A 16212-nucleotide genomic window follows, 5' to 3' on the forward strand; every position below is an offset into this window, starting at 1 on the left:
TACTTTTTATAGTAAAACCAGTAATGACTTCAGTGAATCACAGTTCCTTGAAAGTCAAGGTGATAATCTGTTTAATTGTTCTAATTAATATAGAAGTAACAGACAAACATTGTGCTAGAAATTTTCCTCACAATCAGTATTGGAACTCTTGGTTCTGACATCACCCTTATCTATATGATTCTCTCTAGTTCCTTGCGAAGTATACATTACTAAATAACTTCTCTCAACAAACTCATGTAGAACTTAAAAAAAAGGAACATGGTTTTTAATAAATATATATTTTGTAAATAAGAAAATAATTTTCACATTATGATTATTTTTAATTTTTAAAATATTTTACTTTTTAATATTTACTATTTATTGGATAGAGACAGGGAAACTGAGAGGGAAGTGGAGATAGAGAGGGAGCAAAACAGAGACACCTACAGTCCTGTTTCACTGCTTGTGAAGTTTTTCCCCCTGCAGGTGGAGTCAAGGGCTTGAACCAGGCTCTTTGTGCATTGTAACATGTGCATTCAGCCAAGTGTGCCACTTTCCAGCCCCCACATTATGATTTTAAGGTCACTGTCCATTCAGTTTTAAGAAGAAATTATAGAGGGTGAGCTTATTTAATTACTCATCTATTAGAGTAACAAACTGAATAAAATTCATGAAGGGTTAGAAACTTTCCTTAGAATTTTATTTTGGAGAAAAGTAGTACTGTCCCTGCCTTCAGGAAGCTCAGAGGAAGTTGAGAGGAAATGAGTGACAGTAATAAATGTGCCATTCCGATAGCTCACAGAAATAAGGAATCAATGTTCAGTTCTCTCTGGAAATAGTGATGATCTTCAAATGCCATCTCAGAGTCAAGTCCTGGAAAAGGAGCTCAAGATAGTGGGAATAAAATGCTAGAGTGGGGGACAGTATGGCAGTATGGGTCTTCACAGCATAGTCCAGGGAGGTGGTACTGAAGCCAGCTTGGTAAAGGACTCAATAGAAGACTTGGTTGTGGGGAGTTGGGCAGTAGCACAGTGGGTTAAGTGTACATGGCACAAAGCACAAGGACCGGCGTAAGGATCCTGGTTCGAGCCCCTGGCTCCCCACCTGCACGGGAGTCGCTTCACAAGTGGTGAAGCAGGTCTGCGGGTGTCTTTCTCTTCCCCTCTCTGTCTTCCCCTCCTCTCTCCATTTCTCTCTGTCCTATCCAACTACAACGACATCAATAACAACAACAATAATAAAACAACAAAGGCAACAAAAGGGAAAATAAATATTTAAAAAAATAAAAAAGAAGACTTGGTTGTGAAGAACATGGCCTTAAATGTCAGAGGTGAGAGGAGTGTATGAGATTACGGAGAACCTCATGAAGAACCACATTAATGGATTTGGATTTGGATTTTACAGGAATGGAATAAAATTAAAGAGTTTTGAAAAAATTAAGACATGTTTCTGGAAGTACATTTCTACAGAAATGGTGAGATTAATAAAAGGATAGGAATGAGAACATTTGAGGAGACAGTGCGCTGCTCTAGGACACAGAAGATAGGGTCCTGTTCGTTGCATTTCATTAATTGCATTTGGTTCAGCTGAATTGTATTCTGATGATCTCAATGTTTTTTACAGGTATAGTCTGGCTGGTGGCAGTCATCGTAGGATCGCCTATGTGGCATGTGCAAAGACTTGAGGTAGTTTCAAGGTTATATTGAAGTTCAATACTCTTGTATTACTGAAATGTTTTCCCACCTTCCTTACTTATAGTCATGTTTCCCTCCTGCAAGAGTGTGGCTGCAAATGTGTGTTATCTCACTTTTATCACTGCAGATTTCTCAAGTAAAATAAACTAATTTAATTTTTCTTAGTGTGAGATAGTGAATGAGGGTTTCAGACATGTACACGACCAATGACTAGCCTTCATGGCCCAATGATTAAATGTTTTATGTTTAGGGACAAACAGAGAAAGAAGAGGCAGAGAGAGGAAGAGATACTTAAGCATTGACTCTCTATCCACACAACTCCCCTACTGCTGTCCATGATGGCCCTGTGTGGTACCAGGGATAGAATTCAGAATCTCACATATGGTATAGCAAACACTCTATCCACTGAGCTATTGTCGAGCCCTAATTAAAAAGCTTTACCTCTTCCTTCATCTTGTATCACTAAGACCTTAAAGCACAAGAGAGAATCATCTTATCCAACCTCTCTTCCCCACAGCTTTGCCAGATGAGCCTAGCATTGCCTGGTAATTCACAGTGAAAGGAGAGGTTTTCTCAATGAAAAGGTGTATCCATTGGGACACACTTTCGTGGTCCAGGAAGTAGCATGGTGGATAAAGCACTGGACTCTCAAGCATGAGGTCCTGAGTTTGATCCCCAATGCCACATGTACTAGAGTGATTTCTGGTTCATTCTCGCTCCTATCTTTCTCATTAATAAATAAATTAAATATTTTTTTTAAAAAAAACCTTTAACAGGGCTGCTCACATGCCTCCTAGGATAACTGGTAAAATCACGTGTGCCTGCACAGGACTTTGGTGGAGGTTGCCGGGCTGTATGGCTGTGAGATTGTACCCCTGATACATTATGCTTTTGTAAATCACTGAGTGACCACTAATATTTTTGTTTTGTTTTTAAATCATTTTCTTGGGGGTGATTAATGATGTATAGTACAGTTGTTGACATATGGGTACAATTTCCCACCTCCCCATTGTAATAAAGATGTTTTGAGTGAGTCAGAGTACAGTGTATACAAGAAATACCAGGCAGTCTTGATAATCTCACTCATGAGCAGAACTTGAAAAATAAAAATTTAAAGGGTCAGCAAAGTTGCTCAGTTAGATAGGGTGCCTGAACCAAGGTTCAAGCATGATCCCAACACATTAAGGGAAACTTTGGTACTATGGTCTAGCTCTCTCTCTCCCTCCCTTTTCTATTAATGTTTTCAAAATAAATTGGGAGGAGAAACCCACATATCCATATGTACCCTTTGAAACAGATACAGGCCACTGTAAAACAAGTGGATAGTCAGTGTCCATTGACAATGACATCAGATGAGCCCTCAGACAATAGTACATTTAAAAGCAGACTGAATTTTTATATAGCAGTGTATTCAATGATCTGGTCACCATGGGTAAGAGCAGAGAACACTTGATTCCATCCCTTGCTACTTGTAGAAATGCAGCCTGAAAACCTTATCCCATTCTCTGATGAAACTGCGTAGCTGAAGCCTTGAGTGGGGCCTAGAAGGGACTAGTTATTCAGACAGTAAAATTCCTGAGCTTAACTTTCCTTTTTACATTTATTTGTTATTATTTTTTACTGTGATAGGACAGAGAGAAATTGAGAGGGGAAAGGAAAGATGGAGAGGGAGAGAGACATCTACAGCACTGCTTCATTTCTTTTTTTTCACTCTCCTTCTTTCTTTCTTTCTTTCTTTCTTTCTTTCTTTCTTTCTTTCTTTCTTTCTTTCTTTCTGCCTCCAGGGTTATCACTGGGGCTCATTGCCTGTACTATGAATCCACTGCTCCTGGAGGCTATATTTTCCAATTTCTGTTGCACTTATTGTTATTATTGTTATTGTTGTCATTGGATAGGACAGAGAGAAATTGAGAGGAAGGGAAGACAGAGGGGGAGAGAAAGATAGACACCTGCAGACCTGCTTCACTGATTGTGAGACAACCCCCCTGCAGGTGGGGAGCCAGGGGCTTGAACAGGGATCCTTGCACCTGACCTTGTGCTTCAGGGCACATGCACTTAACCCACTGTGCAAATGCCCAGCCCCCTCACTGCTTCATTTCTAGTGAAGCTTCACTCCTGCAAGTTGAGACCTGGGGCTTGCACCTGGATCTTTGCACATGGTAATGTGTGCACTCAACCTTCCCTGACTCCCTTTCAACCACAAGAACAAGGTCAATTCCATGATTAAAATATGCAGCTTTGTGTCACAGATATCCATACTCTCAATTTAAAGCATCTTCTTTCCAGCATTTCCTGTCAGTCTTAGACCCCGAACCGAACAATGGAGTGGGAGGATCTGACACCTTTCCATCTGCTTCTTTGTGTTGTGTTTCTTTCTCATCCCCCTGTTCAGATGACTCCATGGGATCTGGTGAGGAGAGTGGGGAGAGAGGAGGTGGGTGTACTCTGTTGCCCAGAACTGACTTTTCATGGGTTTTTCAAAGATCATATCTGAGACTGAGACTCCCTTTCAATCAATCACTCCTGAGACCCTTTAACTCCCCCACACAGCCATGTGTGCCCAGATCCTCCCTCCATGGCCGTCCTTATTTCTAGCCAGAAACCCAGACTGGTAAAGCCCTTCTCTAATGACCCCATTAAGTGCCAACTTCTAGGTTCCATTTCAGGCCCTTTGAACCTAAGGATTGTTGTCCATTTTAAAAAAAGAATTCATTTTATCCTAGCTGAGGTAGTAGAGTAGTATTAGTGCACAGCACCAGCAAGTGTGAGGTCTTCCAAGTTCAGTCCCCAGCACCATAGATGCCAGAGAGATACCGTGGGCTCTCTCTTGTTCTGTCTTTCATGAAGTAAATAAAATAAACTTCAACAAAGTATTCTATCTAAATACATTTTAAATACACAACTAATTTAGTTTGTAGCAAAATGCATATAATCTAATTGGCAAAGTCAGCCTTCACCTTCAGACAGGTCAGCCAAATCAGACTGACTTTCTGTCAGGAAAAAAAAATGATTTCATTTTTCAACTCAAATACATGTATTAATATGCATCCCCATGGTCGCCTGCCACTGCTAAATTCTACTAGAGTGTCTGGAGAATACACAGAAGCTGATTTTTCTCATCTGGGTGAAATAATAAAGCCCTCCTGACTTCACCATCTCCTCCCAATGCTCCCCTTTACTTAGCTCTCACTGGACTCTTTGTCAGGAGGGATGCATTTGATAATTTGCAGGGGAGGGAAGCAATAGTAGGGTTAAATTAAATTTGTCATCACTATGACATTTCACGATGAAAAATGTGAGTGCATAAGATTTTGATAGCTGTCAAAATACTGTTCTCTTCTCCTAATGCCAGCTTTGTCCTGGATAGAAATTTCTTTGAGATAAGGAAAGGACTAATGCACAAAGTCCTTTCAAGGAGCCTTCGCTGACATCCCTGATTTGAACCATCTCTTTGTGGACCCCATAATGAGAGCTGGGTTGGATGATACAGGGAACAGTTTAAGTTGGCAGGTAGTGACTATGAAAGAGAAACTGGAAATGGCTGTCCAGCATGGGATTTTCACCTGAGGCATTCTCTTACGCAGTGGATTTTAGGGAAGTGTAGATTGGAAAACAGAAATGCTGAAATTGGTTCCCATCAAACCATCTGTCTGCCCCCTCACTAAGTTCTTGCTTGGCCCTATGAACCAACCTGGACTGCCAGTTATGCTTGGGGCTCTAGGACAAGTCCATATGCAGCCTACAGATGCTGTCTTTAGGCTGTGAGCTCAGCCTACATGGAGTTAAATAACTAGCACTTTTAATGTCCTATCCCCAGACTGGAATTTTCCTACCTTGGATGAGCATAACAACAAGCACCCCCCCATACACACACACACACACACACACACACACCACACACACACACACAACAGTGTGCTCACTTTGAAGATCTGTGATAAAACTATCTGGAAAAGGAGGCAGAAATGTATCTAAAATCTAAATATTATTCATTCAGAAATCTCCAAGGTGATTAAATTGATCATTATTTTGAAAAAGTATCTAGTTTTTAATATATTATATAGAGAAATGACTTTTGAATGAAGTTTAGGTTTCATTAGCATGTCCTATTATAAATATCATTATCTTAAAATTATCTAATTTTGTTTGCTGTTTTGTAAACTTTTTAACTTATTTTAACGAGAGAGAGCTACAGAGGGAAAGACACAGAGAGAGACTAAAGCACAGTTCAGCTTTATGGTTGTGCTGGGGACTGAACCTGGGACCTTGTAACCTCAGGCAAGAGAGTCTTCTGCAGAACCATTATGCTTTCTCCCCAGCCATATTTATTTATGTTGCCAGCAAGGCTATCACCAGAGCTCAGTGACTGCACAACTCCACCACTCCCAGTGGGTGACTCTTCTTTTCCACTCCTTCCTTCCTTTCTTATGATAGAGACAGAGAAAACAGACAGGAAGAGAGAAAGGGAAAGAGAAAGAGAGACACCTGCAACACTCTTCCATCATGTTGAATCCCCCCCCCCCCGCAGGTGGGAACCAAGGTCCTCACACATGGGAATGTGTGCCCTCTAATGAGTACACCAAAAACAGCCCCTTATTATAATTATTATTATTTAAAAATAAATAAAGAGTCCACAGGGAGCAGTGGACTCATACAGGCAAGGATGCCCTAGCAAAGCCCTGTCATCAAACTCAAAGAATGAAAAGAAATGAAATGAAATTAGTAAAGAGACATCAGATTTCTAAAAAAAAAAAAAAATGCATACCTCTGGAGATATATAGACTGGCAGTAGTTTGCATCTCAATTTCTCATTCACCTCAGAATCTTCAAGCTACCATTTGTCTTTCTAAACTCTTTTCAAGAATTCTGATCATTGCAATCAGGAATAGTAGTTTTAAAAAAGTGTGTGAACTTTCAGTACTCATGTCAGATGAAGTCTGGTGTAACTGCTAAAGAGGGAAATAATGTAACATTCAACTAACTGGTCTGTGGTACAAAATCCTTCTATACCTATTTTGGTAACTGTATTATTTCACCCAAAGGAGAACTTATGATTATAGTGTAAAAAGGTGAGAAAGGTTGTTTTTTTTTGTTTGTTTGTTTGTTTGTTTTAAATGAACAGGCTATAGATCTCAGTTCCATTTAAAAAGAACATAATCAGTGAAGTGGATAAACCACATTCTTCAAGAGGAGAACAATTAAGATTACAACACATTTGAAATATACCTGCAAAGTAACTACGGAAGCATCTGGAAAACGTTGCATTAGAGTAGTACTTGGCTGTTTTCTGCTTGGTTAATGCTCACTGCTCCTTCTTCTAACAAGTTATTCTTATTTTTAAGATCAAGTATGACTTCCTATATGAGAAAGAACACATCTGCTGCTTGGAAGAGTGGACCAGCCCCATACACCAGAAAGTCTACACCACCTTCATCCTGGTCATCCTCTTCCTCCTGCCCCTTCTGGTGATGCTCATACTGTACAGTAAGATTGGCTATGAACTGTGGATAAAGAAAAGAGTGGGGGACGGTTCTGTGCTTCGAACTATTCATGGAACAGAAATGTCAAAAATAGCCAGGTCTGTTTAATGAAATAGACACTTCTAGTTGTAATATTTCTGATTGGGTGTGATGGATGGGGCAGGTGTCAAGCATCTTTTGACTCCTTGTCAATTTAGTCCAAGTGTCATTTTATTTCAACTCCTGGTCAATTTAGTTAAAATGTCATTTGGAATCTACATGTAGGCCATGGGATGACTTTAAATTACTGTGAGTAGGGGTTGGATGATGGCTCACTGGGTTGAGTACACAAGTTACAATGCACAATGTCCTATGTTCAAGCCCCAGGCTCCCACCTACAAGAAGGGAACTTCATAGTGAAGCAGTGCTGCAGGTGCCTCTCCCCCACCCTGGTTGTGTGTGTGTGTGTGTGTGTGTGTGTGTGTGTGTGTGTATGTGTGTGTGTGTATGTCCCCAGCCCCTCTTCATTTATCTGTCTCTATCTAACAGTGAAAAAATGGCCTTGTTGAGTGGTGGATTCATGGTGCAGACCCTAAGTCCCAGCAATGATTCTGGTGGCAATAAATTAATATATTGCTGAGAGTTTACTTACAGCACAAAAGATTGAATAAAATCGCCAGCTCCCAAATTAAAGAAGGCCCTGTTGTAAATAGGGACGTACTGGGAATTAAGAGAAGTATTATTGCGTCTTCAGCTTCTTGTCAGTCTGACATTATAAGAAGAGCTGTGACTTTTCTTGACTTTTGAGGCCTGTGCTCTCCTCATCAGCACCAGGAGCATGCTATCATCTGACTTGACTTCTTTCCACTCCAGAGTGATACTAATCTGTGTGGACTGGCATTATAAAAATCCTTCGGAAACCATAGCACGTTGTTCTTGACTTCATTATAGTTCTGGGTATACTTTACTTTTACCTAAGGACCTCACTTCCTGATAGATGCATTCAGAAATAGAAAGCTTTAAAACATAGTTTATTGCTACGGCATTTGTAGTCCACGTGGTTTATTTTTGTAACCTGCACTAGATGGTTATTTAAATTAAAGCCAATGAAGTCTAGTGGTTTACCAGCCTTTGATCATTTACTTAATGTGCTGCAACCTCTAGTGTCTAGTTTGTGTAAGTTATTCCTCCCTCTGGGGCTTAAAGGTTTAGCCCTTCCTGGAAGAAAGGTAATCAGTGAAATAAGAATTAAGGAGCATAACTTTTTATAAACTTAAAGCACCATGCATATGTATAGCCCTCCTTCTTAAAGGTATTAAACTCCTTTACAGGACTTGTGGTGTGGGGGTAGATAGCGTAATGGTTATGCAAAGAGACTCTCAAGCCTGAGGTTCCATAATTTCAAGGTCAGTCCCCTGCACCATCATAAACCAGAGCTGAGCAGCACTCTGGGAGAGGGAACTTATTTCCAGAAGAAAAGTAATTTGAATTTCTGATTACACAAAATAATAATTTAATTTCTATCCTTGGGGTTTTCTAGAGTTCATAAATCCTGATATTTTTCTACTTCACAATGAGTGTTATTCAATATAAAAGGAACAAAAGCTTAGTCAATGAAGTTAAATTACCCTTGTTAGTTAGGTACCTTTGTACCTAAGCACAAACTAGACCTTAACAGTTTGAATCCTTTCTAACCACCTGTCTTTACACGTTATTTAATATTGTCCTTTTAAAATGTTTTATTTATTTATTTTTAATGAGAGAGAAGGAGAGAGAGACTGACAGAGACCGAAACCAGAGCACTGCACAGCTCTGGCTTATGGTGGTACTGGGGATTGAACCTGAGAATTTAGAGCCTCAGACATAGAAGTCTTTTTGCATAACTATTATTCTGCCTTCCCAGCCTATTACTTAATATTTTTATGCCTCAGTTTCTATCAAAAAACTTGTGAGGAAGATCAACAATATAATTAATACAAACCAGGTAGCTAATTGCAATATCACAAGAATGTCTATAATTGGTTCAAGTGTAGACCACACTGAACTGAAGGATGCAGGTGCTATGGTTTTTTTTTCTCTCTCTCTCTCTCTCTGTCTCTATGTTTGTAAAAAAAAAAAAAAAAAAAAAAAAAAGGAATGTTTGTAATCACTCTCCGTTTTCAAAGATTTTAATTGTGCCTTTGGGGAACTCAAGTTGAAAATGCTAAGTGAAAAAATGCTAGGAAGTAAAACATCAGATGTTTTCACTCATATGTGGACTAAAAGTCACCAAAGCAAACATATTAACAAATAACAACAAAACTAACTTTTAGACTTGGTGTAAACAATGCTGATTACCAGAAGGAAAGGGAAGAGGTATGGGAGAAATGGGTATAAGGTCACTTTGATAGTGAGAAGGCACTGAACTCTAGAGATGGACCAGATGAGTTTTATACACAGACAGAGTTGTGTCCCTGAAATTATATAGTAACACTGAACCATAACAAACCAATAAATATAAACCAAAGGTTTTAATTTAAGTAAACAAATGCTTAGAATGTAAGAAGAAATATAGGAATGAGGCTTATACCAATTGGAAAGAGATAGCAGAAGGAGAAGGAAAAGAAAGAGAGAAAGAAAGGAAGACCAGGATACCCTAAGGTGAACTTTGTTAAGATTTGAAAAATCATGACTGAGATAGGCTTAGGCTCACATTTATTTTCATAACTTTGCTATTGATGTTTACATGTTTGTCAAGAAGAAGGTAAATAACAGCCTGCATCTGTGTGGTCCAGGAAGAAGAAGCGAGCTGTTGTGATGATGTTGGTGGTGGTAGCTCTCTTCGCTGTGTGCTGGGCACCTTTCCATGTCGTTCACATGATGATTGAATACAGTGAGTGTCTGCCATTCTTGTTGGTGGAAAGCCTGATTCATTTCCTGCCAGAAGGGGCATCTGTCATTGAAATGTGCTGCTGTTTAACTGGGTCATCAAATATCAAACATGTAGAAGTTTCTTTTCTGTTTTCGGGTCACTGTGTGGCAGGTCATTAGGCACCACTGTGACTGTCTTCAGTAATGAAAGCAGATAAAACTTGGGGAAAGATGTGGCATCTTCTGAGTGTTCCTTATTTAGAACTCTGGTCTGAACCTCATGCATTGAGTAACATGCAGGGTTTCAGGTAGGCTATCCTGTTGTATTCTTTCAGATAATCTGAAACTTAAATGGCTCTCAGATGACTGTGGTTATGTTACATAAATGAGCATTTAAATGGTAACTACTGCTTCCACTCAAGAAGCTTGAGTTCAAGATGAAATGTAGGAAGGGCTCTCATACATGAGGAGCACTGTGCTGTGCTTGTGAGTCGAGATCCTTTAGGAAGGAAGACTCCTCACAAAGGTTGTCTTCTGAAATGAGTGGCTCTCCTCAGAATGGTCTTCAGAACTTTTTCTTTTTCTTTTTTTATATATTTATTTATTTATTCCCTTTCTATTGTTGTTGTTATTGATGTTGCTGTTGTTGGATAAGACAGAGAGAAATGGAGAGAGGAGAGAAAGACAGACACCTGCAGACCTGCTTCACTGCCTATAAAGCGATGCCCCTGCAGGTGGGAGCCGGGGGCTCGAACCGGAATCCTTATGCCTGTCCTTGTGCTTTGTGCCACGTGCGCTTAACCTGCTGTGCTACCGCCCAATTTACCAACTTTTTATATTTCTGATTGTGAGCTTGATAAAAATCGATGATTGGGAGTCGGGCAGTAGCGCAGCAAGTTCAGTGCACATGGTGCAAAGCACAAGGACCAGCATAAGGATCCCGGTTCGAGTCCCTGGCTCCCCACCTGCAGGGGAGTCACTTCACAGGTGGTGAAGCAGGTCTGCAGGTGTCTATCTTTCTCTCCCCCCTCTCGATTTCTCTCTGTCCTATCCAACGACAGCAACAACAACAATAATAACCACAACAATGATTTTAAAAAAAAAAAGAACAACAAAAGGGGAAAAAATGGTCTTCAGGAGCAATGGATTGGTGGTGCAGGCGCCGAGCCCCGGCAATAACCCTGGAGGCAAAAAAAATAGATGATAAACAGAAATTATATCATTGAAGTGAATATGCATTCTAAAACACTGCTTTTTATTCCAGGTAATTTTGAAGAGGACTATGATGATGTCACCATCAAAATGATTTTTGCTATAGTGCAAATAATAGGATTTTCCAATTCCATCTGCAATCCCATTGTTTATGCATTTATGAATGAAAACTTCAAAAAGAACTTTTTGTCTGCAGTGTGTTACTGTCTAATAAAGGAAACCTTATCTCCAGCACGAAAGCAGGGAAATTTGGGAATAGCAATGATGCAAAAGAAAACCATGTTTTCTCGGAGAGAGAATCCAGTCGAGGAGACAAAGGGAGAAGCATTCAGTGATGGCAATATTGAAGTCAAACTGTGTGAACAGCCAGTGGAGAGAAAACATCTCAAACGCCATCTTGCCCTCTTTAATTCTGAACTTTCAGAGACTTCTGCCTTAGGTGATGGGCATTAATTATGTCTTCATTATTAATGCCAGCCCTATCATGCTTTGAAAAGAACATTATTTTTAACAAAGGTCAAAGACATTTTTTTAATTCTTAGCATGATGAAAAGGAGATACTCCAAATCATTTTCCTGTGCAACCCTTTCAAAATGCATTTTAAAAATTAATAAACCACCCTTGTAAATTGTAAAAGTAGATTTAAAAAAATCTTGCACAGAAATAAGTGTCCTTGACTAGTAGTTCTTCCTACACACATTCAATGTCATGTGGCTTTCTTTTCACTAAGTTGTTCTTTTTCTTAAGTTTCCTAGTAGAACGCTATAATGTACTATTCGGGGTACTGTTAAGGTTTGGTATTATCTTCTGCAAATGAGTTTTATCCAGTAAATATAAAGTGTAAGGAGATGGATTAACAACAGTCTGGCAGATAAATGAGGTTTAGAGGCAGATAGATGTCTAGGTTGAACTTGAAGTCCCATCAGTTATTACTGCTGTAACAAATAAGCTACTTGATCTCTAAGTCTCCCTTCTGTGTCAATTAGAGTGCTCCTTCCTCCACCCTATAAAATGAATGCTGCAATGAAATTAAATTTGAAGCAGGAAAAGACTTTGCACTTTGAAGTCCTGAAGCAGTATCTTGGCTCCTGTCTAAGGCCTCTGCTTTCTGTTCCCTTATCTTTCTGGAAACCTGCCTTAACCTCTGGTTATTTTCTAATCAAAAGAAGACGTTTTCTGAACTCCTCATTTGTTTTAAAGAACTTTGTCTTCCCTAGTGGGGTAAAAAACTTTTGTCATGTTAAAGACCTTTTAGATGTAGTTAGAGGCAGATGAGAGAAAGAATCAAACTCAAGCCCACGAAATTCTACTGTCCTTCAAGACCAGCCCCCAAGAGGGTGGGGTCAGGAAAAGCAGCAAGATTCTTTACCCACATCCCCTAGTTAAAGTCACCTTACACTCAGCACCCCCTCTCTTGAGCCTCCTTTTATTTACTTATTCATTTATTTATTTTGGATACATGCAGAGAGAAATGTAGAGGGGAGTGGAAGATAGGGAGAGGGACCTACAGCACTGCTTCAACACTTGAGAAGCTCTCCCCCCTGCAGGTGGAGACTGGGGCCTTGAACCCAGGCCCTTGAGCACAGTAACATGTGCACTCAACAGTGTGTGTCCCCACTTGATCCCTTCTTCGGTCTCCTCTTCACCCCAAATATCTCACAGATCCAGTGGCCACCATCCCAGGACCTTGTCATTTCCCCTTGAATCCCTGAGATTTCCAAAGCCTATTCATGACCAAAACTTGTTTTCTAACTCCAGTTTTCCAGTCAGTCAGATAGAAAAAAAAAAATCAAGAACTCTCGGGGTATTTCAGAGAACTTGCACCATTTGGAATCTTTCAGGATATAAGCACTTAATTGGATAATGAAAGATAAAGATGAAACAGTGTGGTACTGGGGAGGGGGAATCATTTCTATGACACGGGAAAACTTACAAAGTCAACAAAAAGGAAATGCATGAGTTGTTTTATGTACAGTCTTCTTGTATGACTAATTACCCTCTAGCAAAACAATGGTTATCATTTATTTCATCATTAAACCATGAAAACAGAAAACAGATTCACTGGTTGTGGTTATCTGCAGCTAGAAAATATTTGTGTCATTCATGCTGAATTTGACTTTTATATAACTTAAACATGATCTCATTTCTATGTGAGATTAAAGAAAACAAATCAAGGAGAAAGACAAGAGTGAAAGTCGTTTGCATAACCATTATGCTGTCTCACCTGCCTAACATTAACTATATATATTTATGACCAGGATGAGAAAGGGAAAGAACCAGAGTATCACTCTGGCTCATACAATGGTGGGGATCAAACTCTTGACTTCATCCTTCTAAATACAGTGCTCTAGCCACTGTGTCACCTTCTCAGCCACTCAAGTGACATTCCTTGCAAAAGGCCTAATCTGGACATAAACCTCCTCTTGAAAAAGCCTCTCTGACCCTTTTTAGCTTTGATTCCATAATATGTCTTAATAATTATGAGTTTTTTCCTTCTACTGACTGACTGATTATTGAGGTGAGAGAAGTACGTTCCCTGTAATAATACTTCCAACCCAAGGGACAACCTGGATCAGCGGCCCCGCCAGAGTGTGTGGTGGCAGTCCTGGCAGACCAGGCTGTGCTACAGAGACTTTTGGAATGGCCCCTGGCAAGGCTGTGGTGCTCAGTATTTCCTAGAAGTGTAGAGACCTCTGTACCCCAAAAATCTTAATTTAATTTTCTTTATTTATTTGGATAGGACAGAGAGAAATGAAAGGAGAAGTGGTAGAAAGTGATAAAACCCTGCTTGTGAAGTTGCCTCCTACAAGTGGGGACCAAGGGCTTGAACCCAGGTAATTCTACATGATAATGGGTTCTTTCAACCAAGAGTGCTACTACCCAGTTCCAGAAAAGTTCAATATTAATGTATAGACAGACTGTAAATTTTCTACATAGCCCATGAAAGGTTTTTGTTTGTTCACATTTCACTGATGCAGTTTCAGAGCAAAAATAAGTTTTTAAGCACATAAATCCTTTTTGCTCTAAAAGAGTTGAAGAAAAATATGATCCAATTTGAGGAACTCCTACACATTTTTTTTCCCACCAGAGTCATCACAGGTGCTAGGTGCACTTTGAATCCATTGCTCCAAAAAAAAAATTTTAATTTTATTTGATAGGAAAAAGAGAAATTGAGAAGGCAGGAACAGAAAAAGAGATTGAGAGAGAAAGGGACCTGCAGACCAGCTTCATCATTTGTGAAACTTCCTCCCTGTAGGTGGGGAGTAAGATGTTATAATGTGTGCACTCAACCAGGTCTGCCACTGCCTGGCCCCGAAACTCCTAATCCGAACCAGAGTAGCTCTGAGCTGAGACTGAACACTGACTCCTAAGGAAGCAACAGAGTTTGTGAGTTCAAAAAGAGTTCATCATGGATCTGCAAAAGGAATCCTGCTTACAGCCTTTCTTGTCGCTTTTCCTGATCTCATAGCCCAGAGTCTAAGTCTATTTATGTATCTGTTTACTGCTGCCAGGATTATCTCTGGGACTCAGTGCCTGCACAGCTCCACCACTCCTGGCAATCTTTTTTTTTTTCCTTCCCTCTACATAGAGGGTGAGATATATATGGAGAGGGGAGAGACACTGCAGTATGCTCCATGACTCATGAAGCTCCCCCCACCAGGGACACTGTGCTGTAATTTTCCAAAGATTGAATCTGGGTGCTTGTGCATGGTAACATGTGCACTCTACTGGGTGTGACACCTTCAGACCCCACCCAGTCTCTCTTTTTAAATTTTTTTAAAAATACTTATTTATTTGCTGGATAGACAGTCAGAAATTGAGAAGGAAGGGGGTGATAGAGAGGGAGAGAGACAAGAGAGACACCTGCAGCACTGCTTCATCACTTGTGAAGCTTTCCCCCTGCAGGTGGGGGCCAGGGGCTAGAACCTGGGTCCTTTCATACTGTAACATGTGCGCTCAACCCTGTTGGGCTGGCTTCATGAGCAGGAGACAGACAACCAGGGACTCATGGCTGAGCTGTACGCAGTATCTCTTTATTCATGTAGGGCGCAGCACAATTTAAGCCAAGCTAAACTAAACTAAAACTAATATACTTGCCAAGTAGGGTGTAAACAGGATGTGATGTAGAGAGGGTGGAGAGAAAAGTGGCTGGTGAAAATCAGGATGTGACAAGGAGAGGAGGTGGAGCAGGCCAGAATTCTACCACTGAACCACCAATGCCCTGGAGGGAGGGTGGTGCTTAGTTAACAATAGTTATGTAAATATAATACAGTGTTAAGCAGGGGGGATTAAACCAAATGAAACAGAAGGGGGTTTTAGAAGCAGAAATAGAAGCATACCAACACAACACGGTGCCTCACCACCTGTCCCCTCCCACTCAGTCTCTTAACCCCTGTGGTCTAACCATTACCTTCTTTATTTCACTTTAATTCTGTCCTAGACAATCACTCATTTTATTTCATTTAATTTTCCCTTATCTGGTACTTGGAGTGAGAATTGAAAAATGATTTCTTTGGAGCTAGGAGGCAGGGTTGAGGAGAAGTACAGAAGACTATTGATAGCTGTATGTTTATTAGCATTTGGGTAAAATGTCTGAAAACAAGGGTAAGCACACATGGCACAAAGCACAAGGACCAGATTAAGGATCCTGGTGCAAGACCCCTGCAGGGGAGTCACTTGTCAGCAGGTCTGCAGGTGTCTGTCTTTCTCTCCCCATCTCTGTCTTCCCCTCCTCTCTCCATTTTCTCTGTTCTACCAACAACAATGACAGCAATAACAACAACAATACCAAGGGCAACAAAATGGGAAAAAAAATGGCCTCTAAGGGCAGTGGATTTGTGGTGCAGGCACCAAGCCCCAGCGATAACCATGGAGGCAAAAAAAAAAAAAACCTATGTATCATTATTCGGATCCCTAAGTCTTTTATCTCATTACAGATCATCCTGCTAAGAACACCCCCCCACCCAAGGAGGCTAGGCAGTAGCACAGTGCACATGGCATGAAGCGAAAGGACCTGC

The 16212-nt window shown here is 40.3% G+C and overlaps 1 protein-coding gene across 1 annotated transcript in view; it reads left to right on the forward strand.

The window, feature by feature from the left end:
• The window catches only part of QRFPR (pyroglutamylated RFamide peptide receptor), a 39335-nt gene extending 26126 nt beyond the window's left edge, over nucleotides 1-13209 (forward strand). Inside the window, exons 3-6 of the mRNA XM_007532267.3 lie at nucleotides 1603-1664; nucleotides 7016-7251; nucleotides 9907-10004; nucleotides 11247-13209. Coding sequence (XP_007532329.2) covers nucleotides 1603-1664; nucleotides 7016-7251; nucleotides 9907-10004; nucleotides 11247-11647 — 797 coding nt within the window. The 3' untranslated portion in view covers nucleotides 11648-13209. The remainder of the gene's footprint in view (nucleotides 1-1602; nucleotides 1665-7015; nucleotides 7252-9906; nucleotides 10005-11246) is intronic.
• Nucleotides 13210-16212: the final 3003 nt, after the last annotated feature.

This window comes from Erinaceus europaeus, chromosome 2 (assembly GCF_950295315.1).
Source record: "Erinaceus europaeus chromosome 2, mEriEur2.1, whole genome shotgun sequence".
Taxonomy (NCBI): domain Eukaryota; kingdom Metazoa; phylum Chordata; class Mammalia; order Eulipotyphla; family Erinaceidae; genus Erinaceus; species Erinaceus europaeus.